Raw genomic sequence first — 12,263 nt, 5'->3', positions numbered from 1 at the left:
CTAAACCGAACCTTAAGTCATTGTTTAAAGCTTTGTTTTAGCTACGTTGCACACCAAAACCTGTGAACACATCTCTCAACATTAAGATGAAAAGAACTTGAGGTAGCTGGGCTTCTGGGACTCAGTTGTTTTTCTTAATCATTAACCTAATTCACAGTCTATATGCCTCCTCAAAAGAAACTAGCTATATGACATTTCCTTGTTCTTTTTTTCCATCCTCAGTAGCCCCTTCTTTATCAGGGGTGGGGGCACACCATATCCTGCTTTTACCTATACCGGTTTTCCCACTAAGCTAACCTCTATCATAATCTCTTTCTATACTTATTAAAGACCCTCAATCATCAAAATCCAATTTAAACTAATACTATTATTATATAAAATCATTGCTCCAATTAAACAGTGCAGCTTAGGAGAAAATTATCCTCATAATAATCCACAGGTGAAAATGCCTAGTAGAATGAGGTATTTCCAAGAGATGATCATACTGCAGTAAAGGCAGTGGGGATCTCCTCACACCCATTCACACCATGCTGGGTACCAGGGGAAAATGGCAGTGGTAAACATATAAAGGCATAGTAGTAGCAAGAGACATGTAGGATTGAAGCCCTCGGGGCCCTGTCTATCCAAGATTCACCCATCAGTGCCTTGCATGCTGCTGGGCTGATCCGCTGAAGGCAATTGCCACCTGCTGCTTCTTTGACATGGCCATCAGCAGATAATATTTTCACAACCCCACCAATGTCTCCTTCATCTGTCATCATTACGCTCAGAAAAAGGTGGTAGCAGGCATATATGAATATTTCAAAAAACAAATACAAGTTTATGTTTTTATTAAGAAAATTTTTCCATTCATTTTACACACTGATCAAAGATCCCCCTCTTCCCTCCATCCACCGCCCCAGCCTCTCTTTCCCAACCCACCCCCCCACTCCTCCCCACAAGAAGACAAGGTCTCCCAGGGGGAGGCACATCCAGTAGAGGCAAGTCCAAGCCCCTCTCCTGCCTCAAGGCTGCAAGAGCTGTCCCATCATAGGTAGTGGGTTCCAAAAAGCCTTCTCATGCACTAGAGATGGATTCTGATCCTACCGCCAGGGGGCCCCCCAAGCAGATCAAGCTACACAACTGTCTTGCCATACAGAGGGCCCAGCCCAGTACCATGCAGGCTCCACAGCCATTGATCCAACTTTCACGGGTTCCCTCTAGTTTGGTTTGGTTGTCCCTGCATGTTTCCCCATCATGATGCTGATGCACTTGATCATAGAATCTGTCTTCTCTCTCTTTGACTGGACTCCTGGAGCTTGGCCTGGTGTTTGGCTGTGGATCTCTGCATCTGCTTCTATCAGTCACTGGAGAAAAACTCTGTGATGACAGTCAGGGTGTTCACTGATCTGATCTCTGGGGCAAGCCAGTTCAGTTCAGGCACCCTCTCCACTATTGCTAGTAGTCCAAGCTGGGGTCATCCTTAGGGCTTCCTGGCAGCTTCACTAGCACCGGCATTCTCTCTATCCCCATGTCTCTCTATCCCTCTATCACAGTATCTCTTTCATGGTTTTCACACTTCATCCCTGTTCCAGCTGGACCATCCCATTCCCTTATGTTCTCATCCCCACCCTCCATTGCCCACCCCTCCTCCCCAGTTTACTTATGGAGATCTCATCTATTTCCCCTTCCCAGGGTGATCCATGCATCACTCTTTGGGTCTTTCTTGTTAGCTAGCTTCTCTAGAGTTGTGTGTTGTCGTCTGGTTATCCTTTGCATATACCCAAGGAATACTCAACCATACCACAAGGACACATGTGCAGCTATGTTCACAGCAGCATTATTCATAATAGCCAGAACCTGGAAACAACCTAGATGCTCCTCAACTGAAGAGTGGATTAAGAAAATGTGGTACATATACAAAAACAGTACTACTCAGCAGAGAAAAACAATGACATCATGAAATTTGCAGGCAAATGGATGGAGCTAGAAAATACCACCCTGTGTGAGGTAACCCTCAGAAGGACAAACATGGTATGTACTCACTCATAAGTGGATACTAGATATAAACCAAAGGTAATCAGGCAACAACCCACAACTCCAGAGAAGCTAACTAACAGGGAAGGCCCAAAGAGGGACACATGAACTGCCTTAGGAAGGGAACATAGATAAGATCTCCATGAGTAAACTGGGAATGAGGAATGGGCAATGGAGGGTAGGGGATAGGGGATGAGAACATAAGGGAATGGGATGGTTGAGCTGGAACAGGGAGGGAGGGGGAATGCAATTAAAGAGATACCATGATAGAGAGAGACATCACAGGGACAGAGAGAAACCCGGTGCTAGGGAAGCTGCCAGGAAGCCCCAAGGATGACCCCAGCCTGGGCTACTAGCAATAGTGGAGGGGGTGCCTGAACTGAACTGTCTTGCCCCAGAGATCAGACCGATGAATACCTTAACTGTCATTACAGAACTTTTCTCCAATGACTGATGGAAGCAGATGCAGAGATCCACAACCAAACACCAGGCAGAACTCCAGGAGTCCAGTCAAAGAGAGAGAAGACAGATTCTCTGGCAAGGGCATCAGGATCATGATGGGGAAACCTGCAGAGACGACCAAATCAAACAAGTGGGAACTTATGAAAGTTGGATCAAAGTTGGCTGTGGAGCCTACATGGGACTGGATTAGGCCTTCTGCATTGCGAGACAGTTGTGTAGCTTGATTTGCTTGGGGGGGTCCCCTGGCAGTAGGATCAGAATCCATCTCTGGAGTATGAGCGGACTTTGTGGAGCCCATTACCTATGATGGGACACCTCATGTAGCCTTGAGGCAGGGGGAAGGGCTTGGGCTTGCCCCTAATGAATGTGCCTCCTCCCCATGGGAGGCCTTGCCTTCTTGTAGGTGGGAGTGGGGGGTGGATTGGGAGGGGAAGGCTGGGGGCACGGGAGGAGGGAAGAGGGGGATCTTTGATCAGTGTGTAAAATGATGAAAAAAATTTTCTTAATTAAAAAAAAAGAAAAAAAAAGATTTAAAAAATTGAACAACCAACCAGAAATAGAGGTGCACATTTGTAATCCAGCACCTAAGGCTATGAGAAAGAAGATTATAAATTTTATTCTGTGCAGATGTACACAATGAGACCCTTCACAGAAACCTGCAAATATTTTGAATACAAAGAAGTATTTCACATAAAAAATGTGAAAGGAATAAAGCAAACCCATATGTAAATTTGTGTTTCTTATGTGTAATATTCATGTCTGCTAATTTGTCGGTTCCACTTGGTACTGACAGAGATGAGGACAGATAAAACAGACAAAGAATTGATTGCAGAGTCTACTACCTGACCTAGACACAGCCTTGGAGAAATCAGAGCCTGGTGCCTGAGGAGGGCACTTCCTCTTCCTGTGGGGCTGCTGAACTACAACCATGTCATAGGGAGTGTCCAGCCTCCAGAGACCACACCCTGTGTCTCCTGTCCCTCCAGGCAGTCTCTGGAGCTCTGCCCATGAGCACAGTTGCAGCCTCCAGGAGGAGATGCCATGACCTTCACCGTCACAGCCCTGCTCTGTCTGGGTGAGATGTGGAGATGGGGAGGGGATACTGTGGTCTAGGATTGATGCTGCCCCACAGCCCAGCACTGGCCCATCAGGAAAATCCAGGGTCTTAGAAGGTTCTGCAGAGGGGAGGACCTGCTCAAGCTTCAGGGACAAACCTCTCACTGGGAACTCTCTTCCAGGACTGACTCTGGGCCTGGGGACCCCAGTGCTGGCAGGTGAGTGAGTGTCTGCAGCTGTCCTGACCTTCACTTCTCATCATTTCTGCAGCCATGCCTGGGCAGTGAGGATGGAGAACAACACATGTTTTTTGTGTTGGGCATGGCTGGAGGGTTGGGGTTGGGAGCTGCAATCTGATGGCGGTCCTGGGTACCAGCTGCTATTTTCCTTGCAGGGGCCCTCCCTAAGCCTGTCCTCACAGTACAGCCAGACTCTGTAGTCTACAAGCAGACTACAGTAACCTTCTTCTGTGAGGGGACCACAGGAGGCAAAGCATACAGACTCTATAAAGAGGGAAACCAAAGAATAAGGCGCACAGACTTTCCACAACAAAAGCCTAAGGACAAGGCTGAATTCTCAATCTCAAAAATAGACCACAACCATGCAGGACGATATCACTGTCAATATCAGATCTACGATGGATGGTGGTCAGAGTTCAGTGACTCCCTGGAGCTGGTGGTGACAGGTGAGAGGACACATAGGGACCCAGCCTCAGGCTTGACTGTCAAGAGGTGGGTCTGTTAACAGGGTTACCTCCACCTCACAGCCATAGAGGATAAGGAGGCATGATACATTTAACTGATTCCTCCTTTTCTCCTAGGAGTCTACAGTAAACCCAGCCTGTCAGCCCAGCCCAGCCCTGTGGTGACTGAAGGAGGGAATGTCACCCTCCAGTGTGGCTCAGGGCAGTCATATCACAGTTTTGTTCTAACTAAGGAAGGACCTCAGAAGCTCTCCTGGACACTGGACTCACAGTATAACCTCTATACTGGACAGTTCCAGGCCCTGTTCTCTGTGGGCCCTGTGACCTCCAGCCAAAGGTGGACATTCAGATGCTACAGCTTTAACAAGTACAGACCACAGGTGTGGTCAGAACCTAGTGACCCCCTGGAGCTCCTGGTCTCAGGTTTGTAACCCCAGCCTTTCCATAGAATGAAATGGAAATGATACAGGTACTCAGAGAGGCCTTGGTGTGTGGTGTGTGTGAGGGGCCAGGGCTCCTGAGCCCATGACCCAGAGCATGGGAGAGAGAGGGACACAAGATGCAGAATTCAAGACAGAGATTGACTGCAAAGTCCAGGAGGTCCAGGACAGAGATGAATCCTTATGGGGCCTTCTGTTACTCTGGATCAGCTCATGTGCCATCCACAACAGCTAGGGGAACCCCACAGAAGAGAGGGAGGAAGGGGTGCAGGAGCCAGAGCACTCAGGGACATCAGGAGAACATGGGCCACAGAATCTACTAAGCAGGGATCATGAGGGCTCACAGAGACTGAAACAGCAGCCACAGCGTCTGCATGGGTCTGCCCTAGGCCCTCTGCACATATGTTGTAGTTGTTTACCTTGGATTTTTGTTTTTGTTTTTAAATAGTTTGTGTAGCCCTGTCTGTCCTGGAACTCACTCTGTAGACCAAGCTGGCATTGGACTCACAGTGATCTGCCTGCATCTGCCTCCTGAGTGCTGAGATTAAAGGCGTGCACTGCCGCTGCCTGGCTAGCTTGTTGTTTTAGTTAGACTCATAACAATAGGAATGGGGATGCCTCTGACTCTTTTGCTGGCATGTGGGATCTTTTTTCCTCTAACTGGGTCGCCTTGTCCAGCCTTAATATGAGGGTTTGACTAGTCTTGTTGCATGCTGTTATATCAGATTCAGTTAATATCACTGGGAGGCCTTCTCTTTTCTAAAGGGGAAAAAAAGGAGCAGTGGATTCCAGGGAGAGGGGATATAGGGAGGCTGCTGTCAGGATGTATTGTATGAGAGAAGAATAAATTATAAAGAAAAAAGTGCCATCCACAATTGTGACTTTCTCTGTACCACTTTCAGACAGACACAACTTCTCTCCCACTTCCTTGCAGGGACCCTCCACAAACCCACCATCAAGGCTGAGCCAGGCTCTGTGGTCACCTCAGGAAGTCCCATGACCATCTGGTGTCAGGGGACCCTGGATGCAGAAATATATGTTCTGCATAAAGAGGGAACCAAAAACACTTAGGCACACAGTCCGCAGAGAAGCCTGGGAACAAGGCCAAGTTCTCCATCCCTTCTGTGACACAGCAACATGTGGGACAATATCACTGTTACTGTTACAGCTCAGCTGGCTGATCAGAGCGCAGTGACACCCTGGAACTGGTGGTGACAGATGAGGGGACAGTTAGGGTCTCAGCCCCAGGTTCTGCTCTCAAGAATATTCCCCTCCCACAGCCTAGCCCTGGAAAGCATTGTGGCTGTGTGAGCCATGTAACAAGCTGCTTTCTTCTCTCCTAGGAATCTACTACAACAAACCCAGCCTGACAGCCCTACCCAGCCCTGTGGTGACCTTAGGAGGGAACATGACCCTACAGTGTGTCTCAAAGGAGGGATATGATAAATTCGTTCTCACCAAGGAAGATCAGAAATTCCTCAGCTCTCTGAACTCACAGTTTATACACAGTATTATGCAGTACCAAGCTTTGTTCTCTATAGATCATGTAACACCAGACCACAGAGGGACATTCAGATGTTATGGTTACTACAACCAAACTTCACAGTTGTGGTCAATACCCAGTGAGCCCCTGAAAATACACATCTCAGGTGAGCCAGCTCCACCAATGACCAATCCTGTCCCACTGGGTAGTTGCAGGTAGAGAGAGGGAGAGGAAGAGCCTGGTGACTGAGCCAGAGCCCCACTCCTGGGGAGAAGCAGTGACATGTGCAGGGCAGGATGGGCGGGATAAGTGTTTGGTAAAAACCAGCTCTTCAATCACTAGCCTGTCACCTTCCCTCTAGGTCTGTCCAGGAAGCCCTCCTTGCTGACTCACCAAGGCCATATCCTGGACCCTGGAAAGAGCCTCACCCTGCAGTGTTGCTCTGACATCAACTATGACAGATTTGCCCTGTTCAAGTTGGGGGGAGATGACCTCACCCAGCATGATGGCCAGTGGACTGAGGCTGGCCTCTCCATGGCCAGTTTCACACTGGGCCCTGTGAGCAGCTCTACTGGAGGCCAATATAGATGCTATGGTGCACACAACCTCTCTTCTGAGTGGTCAGCCTCCAGTGACCCCCTGGACATCCTGATCACTGGTGAGGGGATAAATAGATTCCCTCAGGTACCTAACCTGTGCATGGGTTCTCATGGGGGAGTTAAGGAGGGGATGGCTGGGATGAGGGACAGGGATCTTAGGCAGGATCAGATACATAGACAAGCAGGAGTGGGGCTCAGGCAGAGCAAAGAGACAGAGTCCCAGGTTCTCAGGGCAGACCCGGATGAGTTATCAGCTCAGAACATTGAAGGCAGCCTCTCATAATCTCTCTTCTCTTTAGGACATTTTCCTGTCAGTCCTTTCGTCTCAGTGAAGCCTGACTCCACAGTACACTCTGGAGACAACGTGACCCTGCTGTGTCAGTCAACATACCCGGTGGACACTTTCATTCTGTCCAAGGAGGGAGCAGCCCAACAACCACAGCGACTAAAATCAATGTTTCAAATCTGGGAGTTCCAGGCAGAATTCTCCTTGAGTGCTGTGACCTCTGACCTCTCAGGCACCTACAGGTGCTATGGATCTCAAGGTTCATCTCCCTACCTGCTGTCATATGGCAGTGCCCCTGTGGAGCTCATGGTCTCAGGTGAGGTGACACTGAACTCTCAGGATGGCTTACAATTCAAACCCTAGTAGACCCCTTGACTTGGGTGGGAGTAAGGGAACAAGAGGAAGGTTAGTCAGAAGGCGCTTTCCCTGCCACAGAAGTGGGGGCCAGCAGGGGTCTCTCAAGCAATGTCCACTCCACCTTTTATGGAAATCTAGGTTTGGGGTAGACAGCATGAGGATCACGGGGAAGTTTCATGGCAGATATTGAAAAGTTAGCAGAGGCAGTTCCCTGGGTTTTTACCTCCTACCCTTCTCTTGTTTTTTCCCCTAGGATCCATTGGAGCCTCCAGCCTGTCACCCTCAAGGCCCATGCCAACAGATGGTGAGTATCAGGCACTTCAGTGCAGGGAGTATGCTGCATACTCATGGAGCCTCTGGCTGTTAGCCCAGAAAAGTTCTCACTTCTCTGTCGCTTCAGCTTGTGCATGTGGGAGTGAACAGAGATCCCAATGGAGAGTTCAGAAACCCAGGGATTGGTTTGTGCTACAGAAGGTAGCATCCAGAGACCTTTAGGCTCAGCCTGGAGGATGTGCCAGGTGGGTGACGTGAAGAACACAAAACCCAGACACTCACTTCCCTATCCTGCCACTAAAGGAACTGAGAACAAACATCTCAGCTGCATGGAGTCAAACCAAGGAGGCTATGTAAAGACGCTATTGGAATGTGGGGCCCTGATGGACAGTAGTTAGTTATGATCTTTAATACAGTTGTTTCTACAGATGCAGAACTGGACAAATCCTTCTGTTTCCAGAAAGCTGCTCCTCTGTTTATAAATGGAAGTTTGAGGCCCACACCCTTAAGTTACTTTCAGTTCTGGCCTTGGCTTCTTTTGCAAGAAGAATCCTCCAGGACCTGATTATGCAGTGGGGCTGCCCCACAGCTGTGGTAACATGTGCAAGGGTGAGGCACAGGGCCACGCCAGGGCATTCAGGACCCCTCCCTCTAGATCATGGGGGTTGGTTCTAGGATTCTCCATGAGTTCTATCACCTACACTATCAGGGGCACCTACAGGTGCTATGAACAAATCAACTCATCTCTGTACCTGTTGTCATGTGCCAGTGGCCATGTGGAGCTCATGGTCCAAGGTGAGGGGATACAGATCTTTCTGAGATAAAGGGCACATCAGGTTACACATTTACAACAGTTATTGGCTAGGATTGAGTTCCAAATCCTGCAGAGTGTCAGTCAGATGGATATTCACCCTCATGATGGTGGAGGCCAACATGGATATTTCTAGGAATGCTCATAACAGTCCCTGTTTATGGAATTTAGAAGTGTTTGAGATAGTCTAAAAGAGCATCTTGGGGAGGCCACAGACAGATATAAGATATTAGGCAGAAACCAGTCCCCATCAATAACCTTTGCTCATCACCCTCCACTTACCAGTATTCTCAGACCCTTGCTCTCAGTGTTTCTATGACTCACAGTTTATCTATGGGAGGAGATAGCCTTGGTGGAGTAAGTACAGATCCTGCTATATTTTCCTTCTGTTCAAAACAGATCCACATCTGTAGCTCAACACTACCAAATATGTTCTAAATATTCTAAAAGCTCACTGAACATAACAATGATCAAATTAAGCAAAATAAAATCCAGCATTCTCAGTCAAAACCTTTGTGGAGTCTGCAACGTTTCTCTTCAGGGTGAAATTGAGGAACTGAGACTCTATGGGTTCAGCCTACTTTTGAAGAGTGACAGCTAAGAATGTCCTCTGCCTGCCCTTGGTGTACTCATCAATCCACCATTGATTCTTGAGTCTCCTAAAGTGATGGAAGAGCTGAACCTCTCTCTACTCACACTATACCTGTTCTGTTTGTCTCAATAACTATTATTTGTAAAGAGGACAAAAGTAAGGGTTAGCTATGTCAGTCTTGGGAATCTATACTTAGTGTGGGTTAGCCATGCCTTTGGGGAAAACATTAGGTGAAAGCCCAGAGATGTGCAATAATATACTCTTTCCTTCTTCACACACACACACACACACACACACACACACACACACACACACACACACACTTCACATCTTATTTTGAGAGCCAGGACTGGAGAACACTCTGAATGACTCTGCCCCACACCTTTATCCGGCATTTCCCACATGATATATGAAAGGAAAGAGATGTAGGACAATCTACATCAGTAGGATGTGCTCCTACCTGAACTGGACATAGAGAAATTTCTTGGTCTGATGTGGGGAGTAACAACTGGGAAAGTTTATGAACAAGACAGGTTCTCAATCTTAGCATAAACCATATCTCATTTCTGAGAGACTGTAAGTTTTTTTTCTCCTTGGCCAGCCCTAGGTGGTCCCTGGGTACTCAGAACAGATCAGGGAAAGTCTCAGATCACAGGAGAGATGGGAAGTCTAAGTGGGACAAGAGAACAAACACTCAGAGAAAAAATCATTTAGGAAATCATCCCAAACTGAGAATGTTGTCCACACAACCTCTTCTGAGCTAAACAGAGATACCACATTCAGAATCACCTTGTGGCTGCTCACTGTCATGACTCAGGGGTCAGTGCCTGGAATGTCTTGTCAATTTTTTTCTACTCTGAATTTACTGTTTTCAGGTGTGTTTTCACAGTGGTCCTGAAGAATCTAATAAGAACTCCTAGTGGTAATAGGGACTGTCTCTGAATCTTTTACTGGCTTTGGGGACCCTACTCCTCATAATTGGTCACTTTGCCCCCCCTTAATACATGGGGAGGTGCTCAGTCTTAACCTTAACTATGTGCCATATGTTGTTGATACTCATGGGAGACCTGCCCTTTCCTAAACAGAAAACAGAAGCAGTGGATTCAAGGGTGGGAACAGAGGTATTAGGGAGGAGTGACTGGGAAGAGAATGGGAACTGCAGCTGGGATGTAACATAAACAAACAAACAAATAAGTAAATGTATTTTTAAAAAGAATAAGAGAGGGAACACAGCTATAACAATGAAAAGATTTATCCCAGACTTCGTGAACTTTTAGAATAAGTATTATTGGTATTTACAATAAATGAGAAAGTAGAATGCAGAAGAAACACCCAGCTCTCTTAAGCATGCACACATCCTATTTCTCTTCTTCTGTTCTCAGAATCAGTTGAGATTTTCAGTCCATCCCAGAACATGCCTAAACCCAACACAGTTGAACAAAGAGAATTTAAAGTCATAACATTGGAAACAGAGGCTCCAGGTTTTGTCACAGTGAGGCAGGGGACCTGGGTGGACATTTAGTTATCTTGGGAACATGTAGTTATCTTGAGGAAATTTTGACCGTCAGTATCCTCTGTAACTTCTTTGTCCACAATCACAGCCTCAAAGAACCAGGATCACACAGTGGAGAATCTCATCAGGATGGGATTTGCTGCCATGATCCTCATAGTCCTTGGGATTCTGGTCTTTGGAGCTTGGAGCAGCCAAAGGCAGGCCCACCATGCAACTGAGAAGTAATCAGAGAAGAAAGAAGTACATCTCTCAAGGTTCCAGAGCCTTGGAAATAAATCTGATGATCCCAAGAATTCTGTAAGAAAATCCAGTTCTTACACTGAGGAACTGGAGAGAGAATGTCCAGGGAACAAATGTGTTTTGGGTGCAGAGGTAACCTTGGGTATGATGAGATCCTTCCTCAGCAAATGAGTTTACATCCCTCCACCTACTGTGGGTGTTTGCTGACTAAACCAACTCCTTTATTGATCTATATAGTGAGGGAATATCCTGTCTCATCTGCCAGGCTTCCATCCTCATTTTTGTACATTCCCCTCCATGTGTAATTTTCCATTTTTAATAAATTGCCACATTCTCTATGGCAGAAGCTTCTCTCTGTTGAACTAGAAATAAAGAATGTGCCTCAATAACAAAATAGACAAGTAAAGTCAGAGCCCAGAATTCAAAGTCACTCTGCCTGTGATGTCTCAAAACTCTCTTTGTGACCCTCCATTCTTTCAGACTTCAACACATGTTCTTCATGGAGTTTCTCTTGAAATATAAAGCCAATGTCACCCCACTGGTAGAACAAAGACTAGCTGGCAAGACAATGTGGGTAGTACATTGAAAGTGTTTTCTTAACACAAATTTCTGATTTATAGCAATTGCTAACCACTGCAAACATCCCCATCAAAGAAACCTTCACAACAGCAAAGTAGTATCACAGGTGTGAGGGTGGTGAGTTTTGAATGGAATTGGTGTTTTTCGTTTCATTTTCCACTGTCTATTTCTCATATATGAAAAAGCAATTGGCTTGCAGATCAATCATCCCAGATTCACCTTGCTAGAAAGACTTATTCTACAATTCATAATTTCTACATAGACAATCACATTATGTTCAAACAATGACAGTGCTATTTCTCTCTCTCTCTCTCTCTCTCTCTCTCTCTCTCTCTCTTTCTCTCTCTCTCTCTCTCATCCTATACTTCTGTTTCTGTATTAGCTAAGTCTTCAAGTACAAAGCTGAAAATGTGTGAAGAGAGGTGACTCTTAATTTCTTCAAGACTTAATGCAAAATTTCTGCTTTTTCACCATTCAGTATGATACTAACATTGGTATTTTGGTACATTAATTAGTCTGACTCAGGAGGTTCCCTGTGTCAAATTTCCTGTGACTGTTCATGATGAATGGCTGTGGGACACTGACAAATACTGACTCTTCATCAAAAACTGCCTCCATTATGTATGTTTTTAATTTTAACCTTGTTACTATCATCAATACCATATATGTTCAATGTTGGATGGGATTTACATGAATGGATAAATTCTACTTTTTCAGGAGGTGTTCTTTTCATTTTAAAATACATTCTCATGGCTAACAGCAGGATATCATCTGAAGAACTCACATTTAGTAAATGTTTTTCACATTGTTAACATTATAGAATACTTAGCAAAGTCTCATGAATATGGTGCCA

The 12,263-nt window shown here is 46.2% G+C and overlaps 2 protein-coding genes across 2 annotated transcripts in view; one reads left to right on the top strand and one right to left on the bottom strand.

Annotated features, from left to right (window-relative positions):
• LOC128124192 (leukocyte immunoglobulin-like receptor subfamily B member 3-like) overlaps positions 1-12,263 on the bottom strand; it is a 101,587-nt gene that overhangs the window by 13,381 nt on the left and 75,943 nt on the right. The window lies entirely within an intron of this gene.
• LOC128094627 (leukocyte immunoglobulin-like receptor subfamily A member 6) lies at positions 3,425-12,126 on the top strand. The gene is made up of 9 exons (XM_052713094.1): positions 3,425-3,553; positions 3,717-3,752; positions 3,929-4,219; positions 4,355-4,660; positions 6,021-6,326; positions 6,522-6,818; positions 7,059-7,361; positions 7,656-7,706; positions 10,680-12,126. The coding sequence occupies exons 1-9, from the start codon at positions 3,520-3,522 to the stop codon at positions 10,814-10,816; spliced, it is 1,761 nt and encodes a 586-aa protein (XP_052569054.1). The 5' UTR covers positions 3,425-3,519; the 3' UTR covers positions 10,817-12,126.

Source organism: Peromyscus californicus, unplaced genomic scaffold (genome assembly GCF_007827085.1).
Source record: "Peromyscus californicus insignis strain IS unplaced genomic scaffold, ASM782708v3 Scaffold_4__1_contigs__length_199733344, whole genome shotgun sequence".
NCBI classification, from domain to species: domain Eukaryota; kingdom Metazoa; phylum Chordata; class Mammalia; order Rodentia; family Cricetidae; genus Peromyscus; species Peromyscus californicus.
The sequence above is the reverse complement of the archived record's forward strand: the minus strand, read 5'-3'. Positions and strand labels throughout refer to the sequence as shown.

Excerpts from the sequence above, each read along its gene's own strand:
- LOC128094627 (XM_052713094.1), top strand. The coding sequence starts at position 3,520 with ATGACCTTCACCGTCACAGCCCTGCTCTGTCTGG. Across the intron at positions 6,327-6,521 it reads CCTGAAAATACACATCTCAG|GTCTGTCCAGGAAGCCCTCC; the intron begins GTGAGCCAGCTC and ends CCTTCCCTCTAG. Across the intron at positions 7,707-10,679 it reads AAGGCCCATGCCAACAGATG|CCTCAAAGAACCAGGATCAC; the intron begins GTGAGTATCAGG and ends CCACAATCACAG.